The sequence below is a fragment of the Tetrahymena thermophila genome (assembly GCF_000189635.1).
Source record: "Tetrahymena thermophila SB210 genomic scaffold scf_8254752, whole genome shotgun sequence".
In the NCBI taxonomy this organism is placed as follows: Eukaryota; Ciliophora; class Oligohymenophorea; order Hymenostomatida; family Tetrahymenidae; genus Tetrahymena; species Tetrahymena thermophila.
The window spans coordinates 1,040,519-1,060,405 of NW_002476512.1; the positions used below are offsets into that span (position 1 = coordinate 1,040,519).

The 19,887-nt window shown below is 21.9% G+C and overlaps 7 protein-coding genes across 7 annotated transcripts; 3 read left to right on the top strand and 4 right to left on the bottom strand. All coding sequences in view use genetic code 6, as the record gives it.

The window, feature by feature from the left end:
- Window positions 1–390: 390 nt before the first annotated feature.
- Window positions 391–1,775, bottom strand: TTHERM_00118680 (ATP-binding domain ABC transporter; the record flags this gene model as incomplete). Its single annotated transcript, XM_001010765.3, has 8 exons — window positions 391–614; window positions 672–789; window positions 844–918; window positions 977–1,134; window positions 1,192–1,289; window positions 1,341–1,428; window positions 1,599–1,685; window positions 1,748–1,775. The coding sequence occupies 8 exons, from the start codon at window positions 1,773–1,775 to the stop codon at window positions 391–393; spliced, it is 876 nt and encodes a 291-aa protein (XP_001010765.2).
- A 1,137-nt stretch (window positions 1,776–2,912) lies between these two features.
- TTHERM_00118690 (hypothetical protein) lies at window positions 2,913–6,035 on the top strand (the record flags this gene model as incomplete). Its single annotated transcript, XM_001010766.1, has 1 exon — window positions 2,913–6,035. The coding sequence occupies one exon, from the start codon at window positions 2,913–2,915 to the stop codon at window positions 6,033–6,035; it is 3,123 nt and encodes a 1,040-aa protein (XP_001010766.1).
- Window positions 6,036–6,739: 704 nt separating this feature from the next.
- On the bottom strand, window positions 6,740–9,959 carry TTHERM_00118709 (hypothetical protein). The gene is made up of 2 exons (XM_001471170.2): window positions 8,701–9,959; window positions 6,740–7,420 (listed from the first exon to the last, which is right to left on the bottom strand). The coding sequence occupies exon 1, from the start codon at window positions 9,782–9,784 to the stop codon at window positions 9,332–9,334; it is 453 nt and encodes a 150-aa protein (XP_001471220.2). The 5' UTR covers window positions 9,785–9,959; the 3' UTR covers window positions 6,740–7,420; window positions 8,701–9,331.
- TTHERM_00118700 (tubulin/FtsZ family, GTPase domain protein) lies at window positions 6,895–8,981 on the top strand (the record flags this gene model as incomplete). Its single annotated transcript, XM_001010767.3, has 11 exons — window positions 6,895–7,046; window positions 7,103–7,157; window positions 7,207–7,258; window positions 7,339–7,402; window positions 7,455–7,509; window positions 7,586–7,688; window positions 7,745–7,835; window positions 7,957–8,223; window positions 8,278–8,641; window positions 8,695–8,787; window positions 8,835–8,981. 11 exons carry the CDS (start codon window positions 6,895–6,897, stop codon window positions 8,979–8,981), a joined length of 1,443 nt encoding a protein of 480 aa, XP_001010767.2.
- Window positions 9,960–10,553: 594 nt separating the features above from the next.
- Window positions 10,554–11,045, bottom strand: TTHERM_00118710 (peptidyl-prolyl cis-trans isomerase, cyclophilin-type protein; the record flags this gene model as incomplete). The annotated part of the gene is made up of 1 exon (XM_001010768.3): window positions 10,554–11,045. One exon carries the CDS (start codon window positions 11,043–11,045, stop codon window positions 10,554–10,556), a length of 492 nt encoding a protein of 163 aa, XP_001010768.2.
- Window positions 11,046–13,110: 2,065 nt separating this feature from the next.
- TTHERM_00118740 (hypothetical protein) lies at window positions 13,111–15,448 on the top strand (the record flags this gene model as incomplete). Its single annotated transcript, XM_001010771.2, has 6 exons — window positions 13,111–13,152; window positions 13,284–13,550; window positions 14,619–14,764; window positions 14,821–14,970; window positions 15,062–15,161; window positions 15,218–15,448. 6 exons carry the CDS (start codon window positions 13,111–13,113, stop codon window positions 15,446–15,448), a joined length of 936 nt encoding a protein of 311 aa, XP_001010771.2.
- A 1,115-nt stretch (window positions 15,449–16,563) lies between these two features.
- TTHERM_000118759 (cyclic nucleotide-binding domain protein) lies at window positions 16,564–19,323 on the bottom strand (the record flags this gene model as incomplete). The annotated part of the gene is made up of 9 exons (XM_012796258.1): window positions 16,564–16,654; window positions 16,876–16,965; window positions 17,218–17,307; window positions 17,564–17,653; window positions 17,921–18,010; window positions 18,268–18,357; window positions 18,593–18,682; window positions 19,181–19,230; window positions 19,285–19,323. 9 exons carry the CDS (start codon window positions 19,321–19,323, stop codon window positions 16,564–16,566), a joined length of 720 nt encoding a protein of 239 aa, XP_012651712.1.
- Window positions 19,324–19,887: the final 564 nt, after the last annotated feature.

The following is a 19,887-nucleotide window of genomic DNA, read 5'->3' on the forward strand; positions in this document are numbered from 1 at the left end:
TTCATAAGTAAATAAAAGAAGGCCTTACAAAAAATATTAATATGTAGATGGAATTTAATATTTAAAACCAGATATATGAATTGTTTGAATCTGTTTATGCTTGCAAGCAGTAAATTTAATTAATTTAGATTATTTGGCTGAACTTAAAGTATTTTAATTACTTCAAACAAAAATCCAATGAAAGGTTTTTTGAATTAAATTTGAATTTAATATGAATTGCAAAAATTATATTAATATATTTCTGAATAATATAAAATAAATATCCTTATGATTAATTTATGTAATTGATTTAATTTAAACTTTTATTAACTAATTAATTATAGAGTATTAAATTTACTTTTATTTAAAAAAAACTATTTTGTAATTTATTAAAACAAATAGTAAATAAATTCAATTATTTGCATTTAAATATTTCACGTAATCTTCCCAATCAATAGGCACTTATCTTTCATTATATACTTATTTTACTATTTACCCATCTGCTAGATAAAGTATTCTATCAGCATAACACTCAATATCTGGATTATGTGTAACCATAATCATAGTAACTTTCTATGTTTCTTCACTGGAATAACCAAAATTATTAATACTTAACAACAAATCCATAACTTCAACTATTTAATAAATTATTATTTAAAAATTATAATTAATCTATTAATTCAAGTGAATACCTGTTGATTTTGTGTCCAAATCTCCTGTAGGTTCATCCAATAAAACAATCTGTGGTGAGTTTGCTAGGGCTCTAGCAATGGCTACTCTTTATTACTCACCACCTGAAAGCTCAGAAGGCTTTTTAAATATTATAAATCAATTAATTTATTTGTTCTTAGATTTAAAAATTACCAAGTGATCCATTCTATCTTGTAAGCCAACTCTAGTAAGGAGATTGATAACTCTTTGTTTTATAACTTTTTAGCTCTATTTAATAAAAATAATTTATTTAACCTTAATTTTTGTATAAAAAATTATTTCTTACTAATTTATTAAGTATTTTCATTGGTAATTCAACATTTTCATAAGCAGTCATTGTTGCAAGTAAGTTAAATGTTTGAAAAACTATTCCAATAGATTCTAATCTAAGCTAAGATAAATAAGAATCTGAGGAATTAGTATCAATTTATTAGCCAAGAAGCTCTATTTTTGATAAAAAATGTAAGCAATTAATTGTTGAAAAATCATAAGTATTATTACTAATTGTGCCTGAGCTTGGCATATCTATAGTACCTAATAAATTTAAAAGAGTAGTTTTACCACCTCCTGAAGGTCCTCTAATCATTACAAATTCTCCCCTAATTAAATTCATAATAAATAAAGATTTGCCTAACTTTTTAAAATATTACTTTTTTATTGGTTTACATTCACTTTATTCTTGCAAGGTAATATTGTTTAGAGCTTTCACTTTATCATCTCTTCCTACTAAAGAAAATTCTAATGTATAATTAAAAGCATATTACATATTTAAATAACCCATTCTTGAATATATATTTAAAATAAAAAAGAGTATGTTTTCTTTCTTTTTAGAAGTATTTTCAATTGATTAACAGAAATATTGATTGCTAGTATCTAGTAATTAAGGTAATTAATTAATTAATTATTACCTTTTGTAAGATTTTAACATTCCATAATTACCTCTGCATCATCTAAATTTTTAGGTTCTAAATCATAAATTTTTTGATCAACAGTCACTATTATATTTTTTTTATGGATACATAATTTTTGCTTGCTTTATACTTCAATATAATATTACAATAATGAGTGCTATTCTTTTAATTCATTCTAAATTATTTATCTTTTCCTTCTACTAGTGTTTGGACAGTTTTTACTTGTATTTATTTATTTATTTATTAGGTTTCAACTATTTATTTTTAAAATTGAACAATCTTCTACTCAATTAATATTTATTTAAATTAAACTTATTTTTATCAGATATAAATCAGATTTTATCATTAAGTCTTCTATTTCACTTTTAAATAAATAATCTGGAAGATTTTTGATATTTTTCAGGATATAACATCATATTTTTTTTGTTAATTGAAGAGATCAACAAATAAAATATTAGTTAATAGTTATGTAAATTAAAACAATTTAAATAAATAATATTTATTTATTTATTTTTTACAAAAAATTAGATTAACTGTTATTTTATAATATGAATTTAGTTTAACGATTTATGTAAATAGTAAAATAAATTTATAATTTTTGTTTAAATATTATTAAATAATTTACGTATTTAACTTTTCTTTATTCATAAAAATATCTTACTATATTTAATTTATAACTTAAAAATTATATTTTTACTAACTAAATTAAATATTATAGTAGTTTAATTTCACAAAATTATTTATAAATGATATATTTTTAATTTATTATTAACTAAAATTAAAGATTTTATTAAGTATTTTTTTATATTTTTATTATAAAAATCTATTTTTATATTTTTCTTTTATTATTATCTATTTAATTTTATTTCACAGTTATGAAAATTAAGCTATTTAACTTCTTAATTTAATCAACTTTCAACTATGATTCAACTAGTTAATATTAAATAAGATTTTTAAATTTCTAATAAAATGTTTAACTGAAATATTATATTTATTTATTTAAGTCTTAAATATGTATTATTGCTTATTTTAACGTAGATTAATTTATTTGTTTCTTGTAGGACTTAGTGAAGCCAAGTAAAGTAAAGTAGACTTCGAGTTTTTGATGTATTAAAATTAGTAAAACTTTAAATTTAATGGTAACTTGTTTTTTTTATTGATTTCATTTTTAACAAATATTCGATGATTTAGTAATTTTTTTTTGAAATTAATACTTTTAAAACTATAAAATTTTCGAAATGTTCTATATAAAAAATTAATCAATCCTGATTAAAAAAATATATAAATTAAATTAAATTAAATCAAATAATTATGGATATTTAGAAAAATCCATGGAAGAAAGGGAGTCTTAGACCACTTTCTTCAAAGCAAAAAGATGATTAAAAAAGCAAGGAAAGTTCAAATAAAGAGTAAAATAATGGACTGTTGGGTATGGAAATCACAGGAACAAAAATTTCAAAGCAGAGTGAAAAAGGGTTCGCGAAATTTATGTAAAATAAGATGAATAGGTCATAGTAGAGTAACAGATAAGATGATTAGGAGAGTGAAATTGAAGAAGAAAAGCATAACAATGAGCCTTAAATATATCAAAATTAGCAATTAAATGAAACTGGTTACAGTGAAACTTCGAATATATATATTGATGATTAGCTTGATGATTTAGAGTAAAATAAACCAAGGGGGAATTTTAATGATTATATGAGGGAAAAAATTGAAAATAATCCTGATAAAAAGAAAGTTTATGATAATTTCTTACTGGATTAGAAGAGAAAAGAACATGAAGACGAGTTGAAGAAGCAAACATCCAAGCCTTTTTAATTTTAAAAAGGAAGAATGAGTTCTTCTGCTACTGCTTATTCTAAACAGAGAAGCAACATTACCACCAACGATGGGCTTGAAGGATTGTAAAATTATGAGCGCTCAACTGAATTTGGATCAAAACCTGATACTAAAAGTGAAATAGGAGATGATTTTCTGGCTCCTAGTGATTATTTAGGATCTAGAATTGAGCAGTAAGTGAGTATAATGGGAAATATAACTGATGGATAAAATCAAAGAAATACAAAAATTTAAAATAAGCCTTTTAAAATAAGCGAGTTAAAAAGAAATAGCTCAAGAACTGAAACAGCTGAATAAGAAAATAAAAGAGCTCAATCATCCTAGCTATAGCAACAGTCATCTGAAATAAAGAAAAATAGACAAGGTCTTTCAATAAAGGAGAAAAAAAGACTCCAGCAAGAAGAAGAAATATTAAAGAAAATTAACTCTAATCAACAAAATTAGATATGGAAAATAAATGATCCTTAAATTAGATAGTTAGAACAATAATAAAAAATTTTAAGAGATAAGAAAAAGGAATAAGTTGAAAAAATTGAGAAATCGTTAATTGATATGGAGAAAAAAATGACGAAGAGAAATAAATTAAAAGTTATAGCTCTAGTTAATGGTAATGACAATATGGAAGATATGGATTTTAATAAACCGATGACAGAGTATGATATTGAATTAGCTGAAAAAGAGGGATAAATGCATGAACTTGAGAGACTCGAAAGGTAATAAAAAATGCAAGAATTAAATGAGTAGAATGTAGATGATTTAACGAATATGAGTGCATCAGAGATGAGAAATAGACGTCTATTTATTACGGATTGCTTGAAGAATAAAAGCAGTATGCAATAGAGTTTTTATTCACAAATGTCGTAACAAGCTAATGAGAATTTATAAGCTGGTTTTAATGAGTTTAATGAGTTCAATTAGGAAGAAGAGTCTAAAGAGTTAGAAGATATGGATGAGGAAAGCAGTATTCACGAAGTTAGTAATGGAAATAATTAGCATATCATTAATAGGAATATTTTAAATGCCTTCAAAACTTAAAAGTAGCAAGCTGAGTATGGGATTGAAAACTTCTTGAATCCTGAAGTTAGAGAAAGGCTTAGCTAACTGCTGAGTGGATGTGAGGATTTTGATTTGAAAAAAGAAGAAGAAAAGCTAATTGAATAAGGAAACCCATTTGGGTTGACTGAAGAGTAGTAAAAAGAGTTAAAAAATATTCAAAAAAACTTAGAAAAAATTAAAATGGATGACAACACAATTTAGCAAATTTTAGGGCATGAGCTTTTTTCATTGAAAGACGCTATTTTACCAAAAGATCCTCAGCTAAGAGACTAAGCAGAAATAAAAATTCTTAAAGAAAAGATGAATTCAGTGAATGAAAGACTTAGAGATTTATTTGATGTAGAGAAAAGAAAAGAAGCGAAGAGCAAAGTTGGTAGCAAAGTGGAGAAAATTAAAATACAAAATTTAGTTTAGCAGCTTATTGAATAAAATGGAAATGCTGAACCAACAATCGAAATCTAGAATCTCATATCAGACTTTGAAGAAAATTAACATTTACTTGAAGAGAGCAAAAGAATAATTTCTGATTTGCAAGGATAGGACATTGAAAAAGAAGTAGGGGAATATAATCAGATATTATTAGAGGCAATTGAGATTCAGAAAAAATATGAAGAAATGCTTGATTTAAATACATAAAATGCATTGATGGAAGAATAGCAAGATATAATAAAATCTTTCAAAGATAAATTTGATGAAATTTATTAAACCCAAAAAGAAATTGAAGAGAAAGAAAAAAAATTCGTTTAGGTTGTAAAAGAAAATAACTTAGCTGATTTGCTGGGAATGTAATTCAATGAACATAATGATGACTATGAAATAGAAGATATTAATTAGGTCATGAAAGATGAAGAATAAAAACTTTAAAGAGAAATTGAAGCAGAACTGTAACGAATATAAAAGAAATATGATCAATTTGATGAAAATTTAATTGATTAAAAGTTACAAGAAATGTATGATTATGATGCTATGATTACATAAAAGCTTAATGAAATTAATCCAAATTTATTGGATGACCTCAGAGAATCAGTATTAAAGTAGTAAGAAGAAGTAGAATAGTAAAGATCCTAAGTATTTCAAAGAAATCCCTATAGAGAATATGAATTAAGTTTAAACTAAGACTAAGATGATTTATAATAATAAATAAGTGAAGAGTAGGATGAGAATATTACTCATAGTTAATACTATGAAGAACAAGAAGAAGATACAAATAACACCCTCAAAATTTAGCTTGAAAATAATTTTAATGAAGAATAAATTTAAGAAACCATAAATATCCTAGAAAAGAGACAAAGAGAGAAAGAAGAAAGAGAGAGGAAAAAATAGGAATATTTCAATAAAATGTAACAAGTAAAATAGCATGAATAAATTGTAAATGAATTATAGGAAAAATAAGAAATTAAGTAAGTTGAAAATTTTTAAATGCTATAAGATTCTCTAATGCAGTAAGAATCAATTGAAACTAACACAAATTCAATCAACCAAAGTTCTAAAAACAGAGATGAAAGGCAATTTGAGTTTGAAGACAGCTTAGAAATGTGAAGATAGTATAAATTTAAAAATGCTTCACCAATTAAAAAATATTAAAATATCTGTTTAATTTACTCTCAACAAAAACTTTTTTAAAATTAACTTAACTTGCCAGTATAATTAATTGCTGATGGCGTATGTTTATAGAAGTTTGAGGATAAATAAATAAGTAAAAGACATAAATGTAATTTAAATAAAAACTCTTAAATATTCTAAAATAAGCAGGATATTTATGGAATAATATATTTCTACCACTGAATGATTATCCTGATATATTGTATTTCATAAATTATGTTATAACTAAAATATTTATGTGATATTTATTCAAACCAAAATTATTAATAACTAGTATTTCAAATTATCTGTTTAACCTCTTTTCAATATCTCAAAAATAAGTTAAATTTAATTCATTTTTTACATAAAAATAAAAGTTTAATTTATTTAATTTCTTAAAAAAATTTAATGGCTTTTTGTATGAGATTTTTATTTGTTAAATTGAAAAAATTTATAAAAAATTTTTTTTATTTACTGAATTAAAAGATTTTCTTTATAAAAATAAATAAATCCCTTTAAAAAATATAATAAAATGATTTAATAAAAATAATAATTCAATTAAATAAATGAATTTAAAGTGTATGTTTAACAAATAAATCTTGTTTAAAGTTTTAAATTTACTTTAATGCAATAATTTTTTATATAAATAATATAGTAAATGCGCCAAACAAAGTATTAATTATATTTTATACAAAGTATTGATATTTTTTATATTTTTTAATTTTTGATTTGGATTTTTGATAAAATTTCAAATTAAGATAATATTTATTATTAATTATTAGCTGTACTTTAATTAAATTATACATCAAGAATTTAAATGAGAGAACTTATAACTATTTAAGTAGGTCAGTGTGGAAACTAAATTGGTGCTAAATTCTGGGAATTAGCGATAAAAGAACACTCAAAATATAATAAATCTTCTGTCTATGATGATGCTCTTTCTTCTTTTTTCCGTAATATAGATAAGAGGTATTTTTGAATTGATCAATTGTATTAATCACTATATAATTTATGATTCATAATAGCTCTAAAGGACATGAATTAAAAGTTGGCAGTGAAATAATCAACTTGAAGGCAAGAGTAAATAAATAAATTATAGAAAAATATAATTAATTTAATAACAATTCAGTCTATAATAGTTGATATGGAAGAGGGTGTCACAAATCAACTTTTAAAGAGTGGTAAAAAATGAATACAAAATCAAACAATTCAATTTATTAGAAAATTGTTCTAACTAAGACTTTCTATTTATTTAAATAAGATATTGGAGATCTTTTTGATTAGAGATAGTTCATAAATGATGTGAGTGGTGCAGGAAATAATTGGTACATTCAAATATAGCTCTATATATTAAATAATTTAATTTTATTAAATAAGGGCTCATGGTCACTTTTTCTATGGAAATAAGTATAGAGATAATATGAGTGAAAGAGTAAATAAATACTTTTTAAAAAACTTTAAAATTCAAAAGTAGTTTTTTATATGAAATTATAAATAATAATAAACAGATCAGGAAAGCTGTAGAATAATGTGATTCTTTGTAATGTTTTTTCTTGATGCATTCTTTAGGAGGAGGAACAGGATCAGGATTAGGAACATTCCTACTCTCATGTATATATATACTTTTAAAAGTACTTTAAAATAATAGATTCATATAAATTAAAAAGTAATTGAAGATGAATATCCCGATGTTTATAGATTTACAGCTTCTGTATTTCCTCAAAAGGATGATGATGTTATAACCTCACCTTATAATAGGTAATAATGCATATTTAATAGAATTAATAATAATATGTTTTTTTGCTATTTAAATTTAACTTTATTAGAGAATAATAAATTACACAAATATTTTATCTGATTATGTTTATAAAAAAATAAGCTTTTTTTCTTTGTATGAGCTAGCTAAGCATGCCGATTGTGTGTTTCCTATTGATAATTAAGCTTTAATGAATATTTGCTACTAAATTGATAATCCAAACAAGGTAAAGTTGGCAAAGGATAATATAAATGTAAGCAAAGAAGAAGAAATAAAAATAATGATGAACAAAGGTTCTAAGATAACTTAAGCAGGAACTGAAGAAAAGAAAGAAAAGCCTTTTGATAAAATGAATAATATTATTGCACATTTACTCAGTAATATTACATGGTAAATTTATTTGAGAAAATGGCTCATAAAAATTAATTTGAATTTAAATTAAAGCTCTATGAGATTTGAGGGAGTTCTAAATGTTGATCTTAATGAAATAACAATGAATTTAGTTCCTTATCCTGATTTACATTTCTTAATATCAAGTATAGCTCCGCTTTATTCCTTATCGGATAGCAACTTATAGCCTAGAAGATTAGATTAAATGTTTAAAGACTGCTATCATCCTGATTATTAGCTAGTTAGTGTGAATCCCTTTTAAAATAAGTATTTAGCAGTAGGATTAATGGTAAGGGGATCAGTTCCCTTTTCTGATGTAAATAGAAATATCAAAAAGCTTAGAAGTGAGTTAAATATGATTTACTGGAACCAAGAAGGTTTTAAGTACGGTATATGCAACACACCTCCTATAGGCCAAGTAATTAAATTTTTTTTAATTAAATTATTTATTTTAAAAAAATATAAAAAAAGCCTTACTCCTTGCTATGCTTGGCAAATAATACTGCAATAAGAGATCAGTTTTCGACTATGGTAGAGAGATTCAACAAACTATATAAAAGGAAGGTAAAAATTTAATAAAGGAATTATCAATTTAACAATTTTATTTTTAGGTGTTTGTTCATCATTATACAGAATATATGGATGCAAAGCATTTTGACGAGGCTTTGAATTCTATCACATCTCTTATAAGTAAATATGAAGAACTCCATAAAGCTGAAGAACCTTCTTCTCAACCAAGATTGAAACCTTTGATTTGATTTTTTAAAGGGTTTACTTTTAATAGGATCATGATTAATTAATTTGTGCTGAAACAGTAATAATAAAAAACTTAGAACAAAAAAATGATTGAAAATAATTAAAAAAATATTAAAAATATTTCAAAATTAATTGAGTAAATTAACAATTTTCTTTTTTTTTTTTTGAAAATATCTATTTAATGCTGGTTGGCTTTGGCTAAGCATAAAAAACACAGTGTAGAAAATTTATAATTAATTAACTAACTAATATATAAAGGTGGTAACTAGAATTATATATATTTATATAGATAGATGTGCATAAATTTACTAAATTTATAAACTCTAAATTATTTAAATCCATTCAAAATAATTCACTTTCTTTGGTTTTTGTAGTTTTTAAGTATTTCCTATGAGTCAATCACTTGATTTTTTCCCATGTTGTTAATTTTTTTCTCGTCTTCTGGAGATTTCTATTTATCGATTTATATATCTGATGAATTGTAATCTAAATTATGTTTATATCTAAGCCATTCGTTGTATTATTCTTCATCGTATGTTTTAAAGTTCACATTTGGGAGGAGTTTTTGCAGGTAATCTATCCTTATAGGCTCGTCATTCATAACTTGGTAGTGAACTTTTTCACAAATGTCCTCCATTTAAGGAGGAATAGGCTCAAATTTAGCCTTAAATACCATTTCTTCTATTTTTTATATGATTTGCGTTTTTTAATTACCTTTCAGTAATATGCGCTATATATTTTCATCCTTTTAAGATCCTAAGTATGAGGTAGTGTTTTTAAAGAGTCCCTTGAAAAAAGATTTCATGAAAAGCTTTGATATTTTCTTCAAATAAAATGAATAGGGATTTAATGCTACAAGAGAAATATTAAACGAGTAAAGTTCAAATTAAAAAAAAATTGAAGTGTGAATAAATATATTTATTAAATAAATTAAAAAGACTTTCAATATTAAGATATAACTAAGAATAACTTTCAAATTATTTCCTAGACAATATTTATTTAATTAATTAATTAATGATTTTATGCTAGCTCATTTAAAAATTTTTTAAATATTTTAAACACAAACATGCTTTAAACTCATTTGAAGTTTTTAAAGTATGGCTCTTGTAAAATATAATTATATTGAACTTCTATTTTCTGATCTAGGTAGTAGAGTAATCTTTACATTTTTATAATTAATCTATTAAAGCTTAGATTAGATTAGAGAGAAAATATGTTAAATTTTTTTATAGCTTTTCAGATTATAAATTTTAAGAGTTTTAAATTATCAAATTTTTATCTTTTTATTATTATTTATAATTTTTAATTAATTATTAGTTATTCTATAGCAGGATAACTCCCTGCAAATTCTGCAAATAAAGTTTGCTGGTTTGGTATGTAAAATATGGAAAATGTGATTTTGATTTTCTGCAACAATATTTGATTCATAGAAAAAACAAAAGTAATGAAATATGGAAGCAAAAAAAACAATACGAATATTTTATAAAATGCAATTAAGTGTCATAATATTAAAATTTTATTTTTATTTTAGTTTAAATTATTAATTGCTTTTGCTTTCGTAATCACAATCATCCTCAGAGTTGACCGCAATCTAAGATAGCACATGCAACTTTAGTTTTTCCGGTTGAAGTACCTTGGCCTTCTAACTTTTTAACGATATCTAAACCCTTGGTGACCTTACCAAAGACAACGTGCTTACCGTCTAACCAGGGGCAAGGAACGGTGGTGATGAAGAATTAGGAACCGTTAGTGTTAGGACCAGCATTAGCCATGGATAACATACCAGGTTCAGTGTGCTTGTAAATGAAGTTTTCATCAGCAAACTTTTCACCGTAGATAGATTTACCACCAGTTCCGTTTTGCTTAGTGAAATCACCACCTTAGATCATGAATTAAGGAATGATTCTATGGAAAGGACATCCCTTGTAACCGAAACCCTTTTCACCAGTGCATAAAGCTCTGAAGTTTTCAGCAGTCTTGGGGACATTAGAAAATAATTCGAATTCGATTCTGCCAGCGTTTTAACCACCGATACTGATGTCAAAGTAAACTCTAGGGTTAGCCATTGTTTTTTGCTTTTTTTAAATTTTTTAATAAAGATATTTTGATGTAAATATTTATTTATTATTTTTTAGTATCTATTTTTTTTTATTTCAATCAATCAAAAGCTAATACTACATGAGCAACCTTCTAAATAATTTAAAAACTGACGAATTAATCAATTTACTTTTTTTCAATTTAAAGGAAGATTCTTTTTTTCCAAAATAATTAAATTAAATAAATAAATAAATACATGCTATCCTTTTTATATCTCTTTGTTCTTCTAATTTCTTCTTCTTCTTCTTCTTTCAAGCTATTACTTTATTTCAAATATTTTATTCCATTATCCTCTGATGTTTTAAATAGATCCTACATTTCTTTCAAAGGTGATCGATCGATCAATCAATAAATCAATCAATATATTTCTAATTAAACTTCGACATATAAAATTATCTAATTAATTCAAAATTTTCAGACTACCTTGCTTTACTATTTGCTTTATTTGCCCTCTCATATCTATAAATAAATATATGAATTAAATAAAAATTTCACTTAAATAGTTTATTTGAAAACAAAAATTATTATATTAATAAATATTTAAGATTTTTTTCTATATTTGGTATTTTAACGATTTAATGACTACTAACTTTATTTATTAATTCTAAAAATAAAATAAACTTAATTATATTTAATAATGTGCTTTATATTTACCTTAAAATTTGAATTTGAATTCTAGCAAACATTTAAATATAAAATTATTTTTTTTATAAATCAAAAGTGAATTAATATTTATAATTCAATATCTAGAATAGTTATTTTAAAGTGAATATTGCTGTTTTTATACATTTGTTAAAAAATTTAAATAAAAATATTTCATAGATAAAACATTTATTTAAATAACATCAATTTGTTTTATGAGTTATGAATTCTTTTTTATTTAATTTTTTTCTTCTCATTTTTTAAATTTTATTAAGTTAAAGTTTGCATTATGAATATCCAAACGAATTTTAAAGGTACTAATACAAAAAGTAATTCATATTGTAGCATCTCAATTTCTGGCTCATATAGAATTCTAAGAGTTTCTAAACCGAGGTATGAATTGATAAGTTGAAAATTTTTGGAAGTTTAAAAAATATCTGCTTGGATTTTAATTTTAATCATGGTAAGATAATCCTAACTTTTATAAATTTATAAAAAAACAATTAAAAATATTTTATTCTATGATTGTGAATTAAGAATCTAAAATTTTTAATAGAATTTCCTCTTCAAAACATCATTTAATTACTAAGTTGTTTATTAAATTTTGTTTACAGCTTTTTAAATTTATTTAACTAATTAAACCATAATAAACAATGTAAAAGTATAATTTGAGTTTGGTATAATACAAATATATAAATGAGAATTAAGCATCAAACATATTTTTACTTTTATTTGTTAAATATATCTATTCATTTTAAAAAATTTACCATGATAATAATTTACATTGGTCATTTATATGATCAGTAGTTTTTTTAATTCATCAAGCATATCAAATAGTTCTAAATAGCTTAAAATTTTTTATTTATTTGATAATGCTAAAAAATGCAAAAACTCATTACGATGAAGATCTTATATGCTACTTTTATAATTATAGAGAACATGTCCAAATTATATAAATATGAATTATTGATTTAAAATAATAAAATGATTTTTCTTTTTTGATTTAATTTTTAAATGTTTACTGAAGATTATTAATATAAAAAAAGTAATAAAAAAATAATATTTTAAAAAATAAAATAATTTAATCAGTTTGTTTCTAAATTTAATATAAAATAGAATTAAAAAATGAAGATAACTGAAAATTAATTATAAAATTAATAATTTCTACAATATTAATTTAATCAATTAGTTAGTTGTTTTATATATGAAACCTTCTTGCTTTAAATCATGAGGAATAAATAATTAAATAATTGAAAAAGCTTTAGTAGTTTTTACTAAGCACATCGTTAGTTAATAATAAAAAACAAAAGGATTTTCTGATAGTATCAACTTATAATAAATTGGGCTTTTGCATACTAAAATATAAAATAAAATAGAAATTATATCAATAAAATGTTTATAAAAGAGGCTTTCGAGAGAAGATTAAAAAAAGAGGTAAACATTTTACTTAAAACAGTTTCTAATGAACATAAAACTAATATTTTATTCGTTTCATTTATCAATTAAAATTAGAATATGTATAGAGAACTTTTATATAAATAAAATTAATTTAATAAAATCATTAGCAATAGCTTGAAAATGAAGGGTTAAACTAGGAGAAACACAAACTTCATAAAATTGGCAGCGTTAGAAATGGAAAAATTAATTTTGATAGGGATGAGTAGTTCTTTTCTCAAGATGATATACCATAAAAGGCTTTAGAAATAAAGAAACAAATTAAAAATTTTATCGATTTAGACATTTTAAACCTAAAGAAAAAAGAATGGAATAGTTCTTGTTCTGTTCCCAAGAATCCTCTCTTAGAAGAGACTCATGAACGTAAGCTTATAAAAGTAAATAAATAAATTTTGTTCATTTTTTATGAGATTAAATCAGCAACCCAATTTGATAAATAGATAGAAAAATAAATAAATACTTTTGATTGGTAATAAATATTAAGTGTTAGTTATATATTAATTAATTTTCTCAGTTTTTCTTTCCAAAATTTACTCTACAATAAGCAAAGATCAAACAAACAGTTTCCATTAAATCAAACACCTAAATGGGAAAATTATTTTTTTAAATAGATAGAATCGTGTGGAAGAATAATTTATTTTCCAAATACATTTCAGTTTGACATGTTTGAAAGGTTTTTTTAAAGGCATTGTGAGAAAAAAAGTAAAAATAGACATAAATAACACAAGAGAATCAATAAATCCTAATCCAAATACAAAATAAATGAAATAAATTATAAACTTTTACAGATAATTTTAATAAAAAAAAAATTCAAACAACTCTTATTAAGTTAGTAAGTGATTGATTGGATGGTTGATTATAACTAATTAGATAAATTAATATAATTTTATAGATCATTATTTGTTATTTTGGTATTAATTCTCATCAGGATTTTCAATTTTTTTTATCTTTCTCTTCATGAGCTTTTTGCTTAGCCCTCATGATTTCTGCGTGGGATTCTTTATTTTTATGATAATCAACATTGCCTTAGTTGTTTTTATCAGCGTTTCTTTTACGAGCTCTTTCTCTGTCAACGTCTCTTTGATTTCCTCTGCTCATTTTAAATAATCTCTGCTTCTTTTAAATCTTACCTGCTCTTTTTTACTAAAAAAGAGATTTAAGTGTTTTCAACCTATTTTGTTTTTTTTTTTTTTTTGATCAATGATTTTTTATAAATCAAATTATGAACTATTTGATGAAATGATTTACTTTTTAAATTTTCGATAAATTTTTCTCAAAATTTATAATGCATTATAAGGACTTTCTATTCTTTTTTCTTCCAATCAATCATTTTATAAAATAAATCGATCTTTTTCACGCTTATTTCTAACTTATTAAAGACCAATAATTTCTAATTTACAAATCTATAATTAAAATATATTAAACTTTTTACTTAAATAATATAGATTAAATTAGGATTATACGATCGTCCGATACCTCCCTTGAAAGATAAAATCATAGAACTTGGAACAGAGACAAGAAATGATTATACAGGCTGGAATGTTAGCACTTAATAAGATATAAAACAAAGAAGAACTCATCTTGATGACTTGTATGAATTTTATTAAAAATTACTTAATAAATTAAGTAATATACCAATTTAAAAAGCACTATCAAATCCAAAGTAAAGAATAAAGAAAAAGAAGATGGACTTCTAATGGAATACAGAAAGCCACTAGAATAATAATTAGATTTAGTCAATCACTACAGAGAAGTAAAGAAAAAAGAAAAAGAATTTAGAGATGAAATAAGAAAAGAGTAATTAATTTATTAAATTTATTTATGATAAATTAATTCTATTAATTCTTATTTAAAACTTTTATTCTTATTATTAATAATTAATTAATAGATTCTTGAGAAGTAACCCAAAATCTACAAAAGAAAAGACTGATGCAGCTGTTTATAGATTAACATATGAGGCTAAGCTTAGAATAAATTAAATTTAACAAGTAAAAAATATTAACTTTTATTAAAATGTACATGAATTATAATTATAATAATATAGGATCCTAAAGTTACCTTTAAACCTTAATTATATAAACCAGACGAAGATAAAAGAATTAAAGCAACTCACTCAGGTGTTTATTAGAAATTTGGATTTGAGAAAGATGCAAACGGTCAATAAAAGGACCACTATGCATGGTCTTGTTGCATGAATTCTGAAAAGGATAGTTAAGGATGTAACAGATAAGTAATAGATAAGAAAAAATGGATATATGCATCTTATGTTTCTTGAGTATATATAATAAATTGTAAAAAATCAGTAATTAATAAATTTAATACAGTATAGTTTGTATCAAACCTACTTTACTTTGAGATGTTTTAAGTAAAACTTAATTTATTATTTACAAACCAAACATATGTTTTATTTTAATTACTTTTGATATAAAGTTTTAATTTTTTATTTCTTATTTTAGATCTCTAAAAAAAAACTCATAATTAATATAATAATAATAATAATAATAATAATAATGACCTTTGTTAAGCTATTCTTATTTTTTTATTAAAATAAACTATAATAAATTATTATTTTTATTCAATTTAAAAATGGAAATAGATTAATTAATTAATTTATCGGATAGAAATGTTTTGGTGTTGATTCAAATTTAATTAGAAAAATTATTTAATTGAAAATATGAAAGTAACAATGTAAAGTAAATAGTAAATATATCACAGTAGTAGGGGTGTTTAGTCTTTTTAGAATGATATTCAAAAGAATATCAAAATTATTTTATCAAAACTTGCTCGGATTTCAAAATCCTAGTAAAAATAGTCACTTCTTGGTAGAACAAAAACCACAGATGTCAAAATAAAAAGTACAATTAATTTCTCCCTAAAGTTTTAAATCATGGTATCTATCTAATTTAGGGGTTATAATTTGTAACCCCTCAAATACCTTAACATTATTGATGGATACAATTTAAGATTAAAATTTAACTGGGATATAAAAGCTTGGCATTTATATTATTTAATTTATAAGATATAATATAGCACTAAAAATTTCAAATGATTTAATAGTTTTTTTATTATTTAAAAATATTTATTAACTTATAAAAATGTGAATGATATTTATAAATATGTATATATATATTAATTTAAACACATAATATATAGATATACTCACAAAATAACATACAATTATATGACTCATCAATATTATTTAAATTTAGCTTAATTTGTCTTGTACAAGAGACTCTTTTATAAATATAAAAATAATAATAAAATATATCTATGTATCTATCTATATCTTTGGTGAAAAAAACTTTTAAAATGTTATATAATAAAACATATGATATTCAATTATTCATGCATTTAATATTTATTTATCCTTTTTTTACCATTCGTTTATCATCAGAAATTTTTTTCAAAAATAACTAATCTTTTTGATTTAAGACACTTGTTTATTACTTTGAATTCTTATGATTCATTTATCTAGTTTAATCTTTAAAAATAAATTTGTGTAAATTTTAAATAAATATTAAAAAAATAAACTTTTAAAATAAAAATTATTTCTTAAATAAATAAATAAATAAAGTAATATTTGTGGAATAAAAAAGATAAAAAAAAAAATAAATCAAATAAATAAATTCAAGGAGCTTTTTTGTTTTATATTCATTTTATAGTTAAAAATATCACAAACCAAAACAAATAAACTGTTTTTACTCAAGGTTAAGTGTCAAATTTGAGAGATTAATGCAATTTGCTAAATTAGAACCTAAGTCTGATGCCCCCATTGCCTAAATTTAATTTCCACTTTTTAAATATTGATGAAAAAATATATTATTAAATAGTTAATTAAAAGGAAAAAATGAAATAATAAGATTAATTAATTAATAATAAAATCAAAAGTTAAAAATAAAATGATGAGTGAGTTAAATTAACAAAGAAAGAAGAAAAAAAAGCAAACAAGCACAAAAATAAAAAATAAAAAAAAGAGCTTATTGTTTTAAATTTAGTTTTTATAATCAAAAATATATCAAACCAAAACAAATAAACTATTTTTACCAAAGATCAAGTGTCAAATTTGAAAGATTAATACATTTTGCTAAAGCAGAACCTAAGCATAATGCACCCATTTCACCAATTTCGTTGTAACTTTTTAAATATCGAAGAAAAAATATATAATTAAATAATTAATTAAAAGGAAAAAAAAAAAATATGAAACAATACGATTAATTAATAATAAAAGCAAAAGTTAAAAATAAAATGATTAGTGAGTTAAATTAACAAAAAAATAAGAAAAAAAAGTAAATAAGCACAATAAAAAGTAAAAGAAAAAAGAGCTTTATTATTTTAAATTAGTTTTTATAGTTAAAAATATCACAATCCAAAACTAATAAATTGTTTTTACTCAAGATTAAGTGCCAAATTTGAGAGATTAATGCCTTTTGCTAAAGCAGAGCCTAAGCTTGATGCACCCATTGTACCAATTTAATTTTAACTTTTTAATTATTGAAGAAAAAATATTTTATTAAATAGTTAATTAAAAGGAATAAATAAAAAAAATATAAATGAAATAATAAGATTAATTAATTAATATTAAACGCAAAAGTTGAAAATAAAATGATGAGTGAGTTAAATTAACAAAGAAAGAAGAAAAAAAAGCAAGTAAGCACAATAAAAGAAAAAAGAGCTTTATTGTTTTTAATTAATTTTTATAATTAAAAATTAAAAATATCACAATTCAAAACAAATAAACTGTTTTTACCTAAGATTAAGTGTCAAATTTGAGAGACTAATGCATTTTACTAAAGCAGAACCTAAGTCTTATGCACCCATTCCACCAATTTAATTACAACTTTTTAAATATTGAAGAAAAAATATAATTAAATAGTTAATTAAAAGTAAAAAATGAAGAAAAATATGAAATAATAAGATCAATTAATTTTGAAAGCAAAAATTGAAAATAAAATGATGAGTGAGTTAAATTAACAAAGAAAGAAGAAAAAAAGCAAGCAAGCACAATAAAAAGAAAAAGAAAAAAGAGCTTTATTGTTTTAAATTAGTTTTTTATAAATAAAAATATCACAATCCAAAACAAGTAAACTGTTTTACAAAAGGTCAAGTGTCAAATTTGAGAGATTAATGCATTTTGCTAAAGCAGAACCTAAGCCTGACGTACCTTCATCACCAATTTAATTTTAACTTTTTAAATATTTATTTAAATATTGAAGAAAAATATATACCGTAGATTCTCGTTAATTAAGGACCAATTTAATTAAGGACTTTTTTGAGTGGTATTTAAAAAAGGACTAAATTTTTACAAAAATTTTGATTTGAAAAAGTCCTTAATTAACGAGAAACTACGGTAATTAAATAGTTTTAAATTAATTTTTATAATTAAAAATATCACAATCCAAAACAGATAAAATGTTTTTACCTAAGATAAAGTGTCAAATTTTATAGATTAATGCATTTTGCTAAACCAGAACCTAAATCTGATGCACTTTCATTACCAATTTATTTATAACTTTTTAAATATTGAAGAAAAAATATAATTAAATTTTTAATTAAAAGGAAAAAATGAAAACAAAATATCAAATAATAAGATTAATTAATTAATAATAAAAGCAAAAGTTAAAAATAAAATAATGAGCTAAATTAATAAAAAATGAAAAAAAATCAAACAAAATAAAAAATAAATAAAAATAAATCAAATAAATTAAAAGGGCTATAATGTTTTAAATTAATTTTTATAATTAAAAATATTAGAATCAAAAACACATAAACTGTTTTTATCAAGTGTAAATTTTAATAGAAAAAATATAAAATGATTAAAAAAAATGAATGATAAATAATTAAAAATAGAAATTTAAATTAAGTTAAAATTGTTAAAAAATATTTTTTAAATAAAAATAAATCAATGAATAAATAATGATGATAATTTCTATTAGAAAAATTATTTTTACAAATAAATTGAAATTAATATTTTTAAAAAATATTAATAATATTTATAAATTAAATATACCTCAGATCAATATAGAGAACTTAATGAGATAAAAGTGAAGAGTTTAAAAACTTTTTTTATTAATATATATAAATTTAAAGGGTTTAATAAAAAAAAATAATTACTTCTTCTAATTTTCTGAAATATTTAATCCATTATATCATTTAATTTTTTTCCAATAATATTGAATAGCAAATAATTTATGGAATTTAATTAATTATCAATAGATAAAAAGAACAAATAAAATATAATAATTAATTATCAAATATATATTTATAAATTTGCTTTTAAGAAGATATGTCACAGAAAAATTAATTTAACATTTATTATTTAGTCTTTGTATTTAAAATATATATTTAAAAATATAATAGGAATTAGAGAAGCAGTTACTTATATTTGAAATCATTCTAGTAATTAATTAATGTTCTTAAATTTTATAAAAATAATCTTAATAAGTAGATTTTTACGTTTTAGCTCAGTAATTAATTATAGGAATATTTATAATATTTCTAATTCTTCCCTAATCCCATAAAATAATTTAATTAAATTTTATGAATTTAAAACAATAAGAATTTTTTTGCATAAAAAATTAAAAATTCTCTACTTGGTTTTAAAGCAAATGTATAAAATATATTTATGTAGATAAATTTTTTTAAAAAGAAAAAAAGCATCTCAACTGCCATTTAATCATTTTCTGTATAAATAAAGTAAGTAGGTAGATAAGTAAT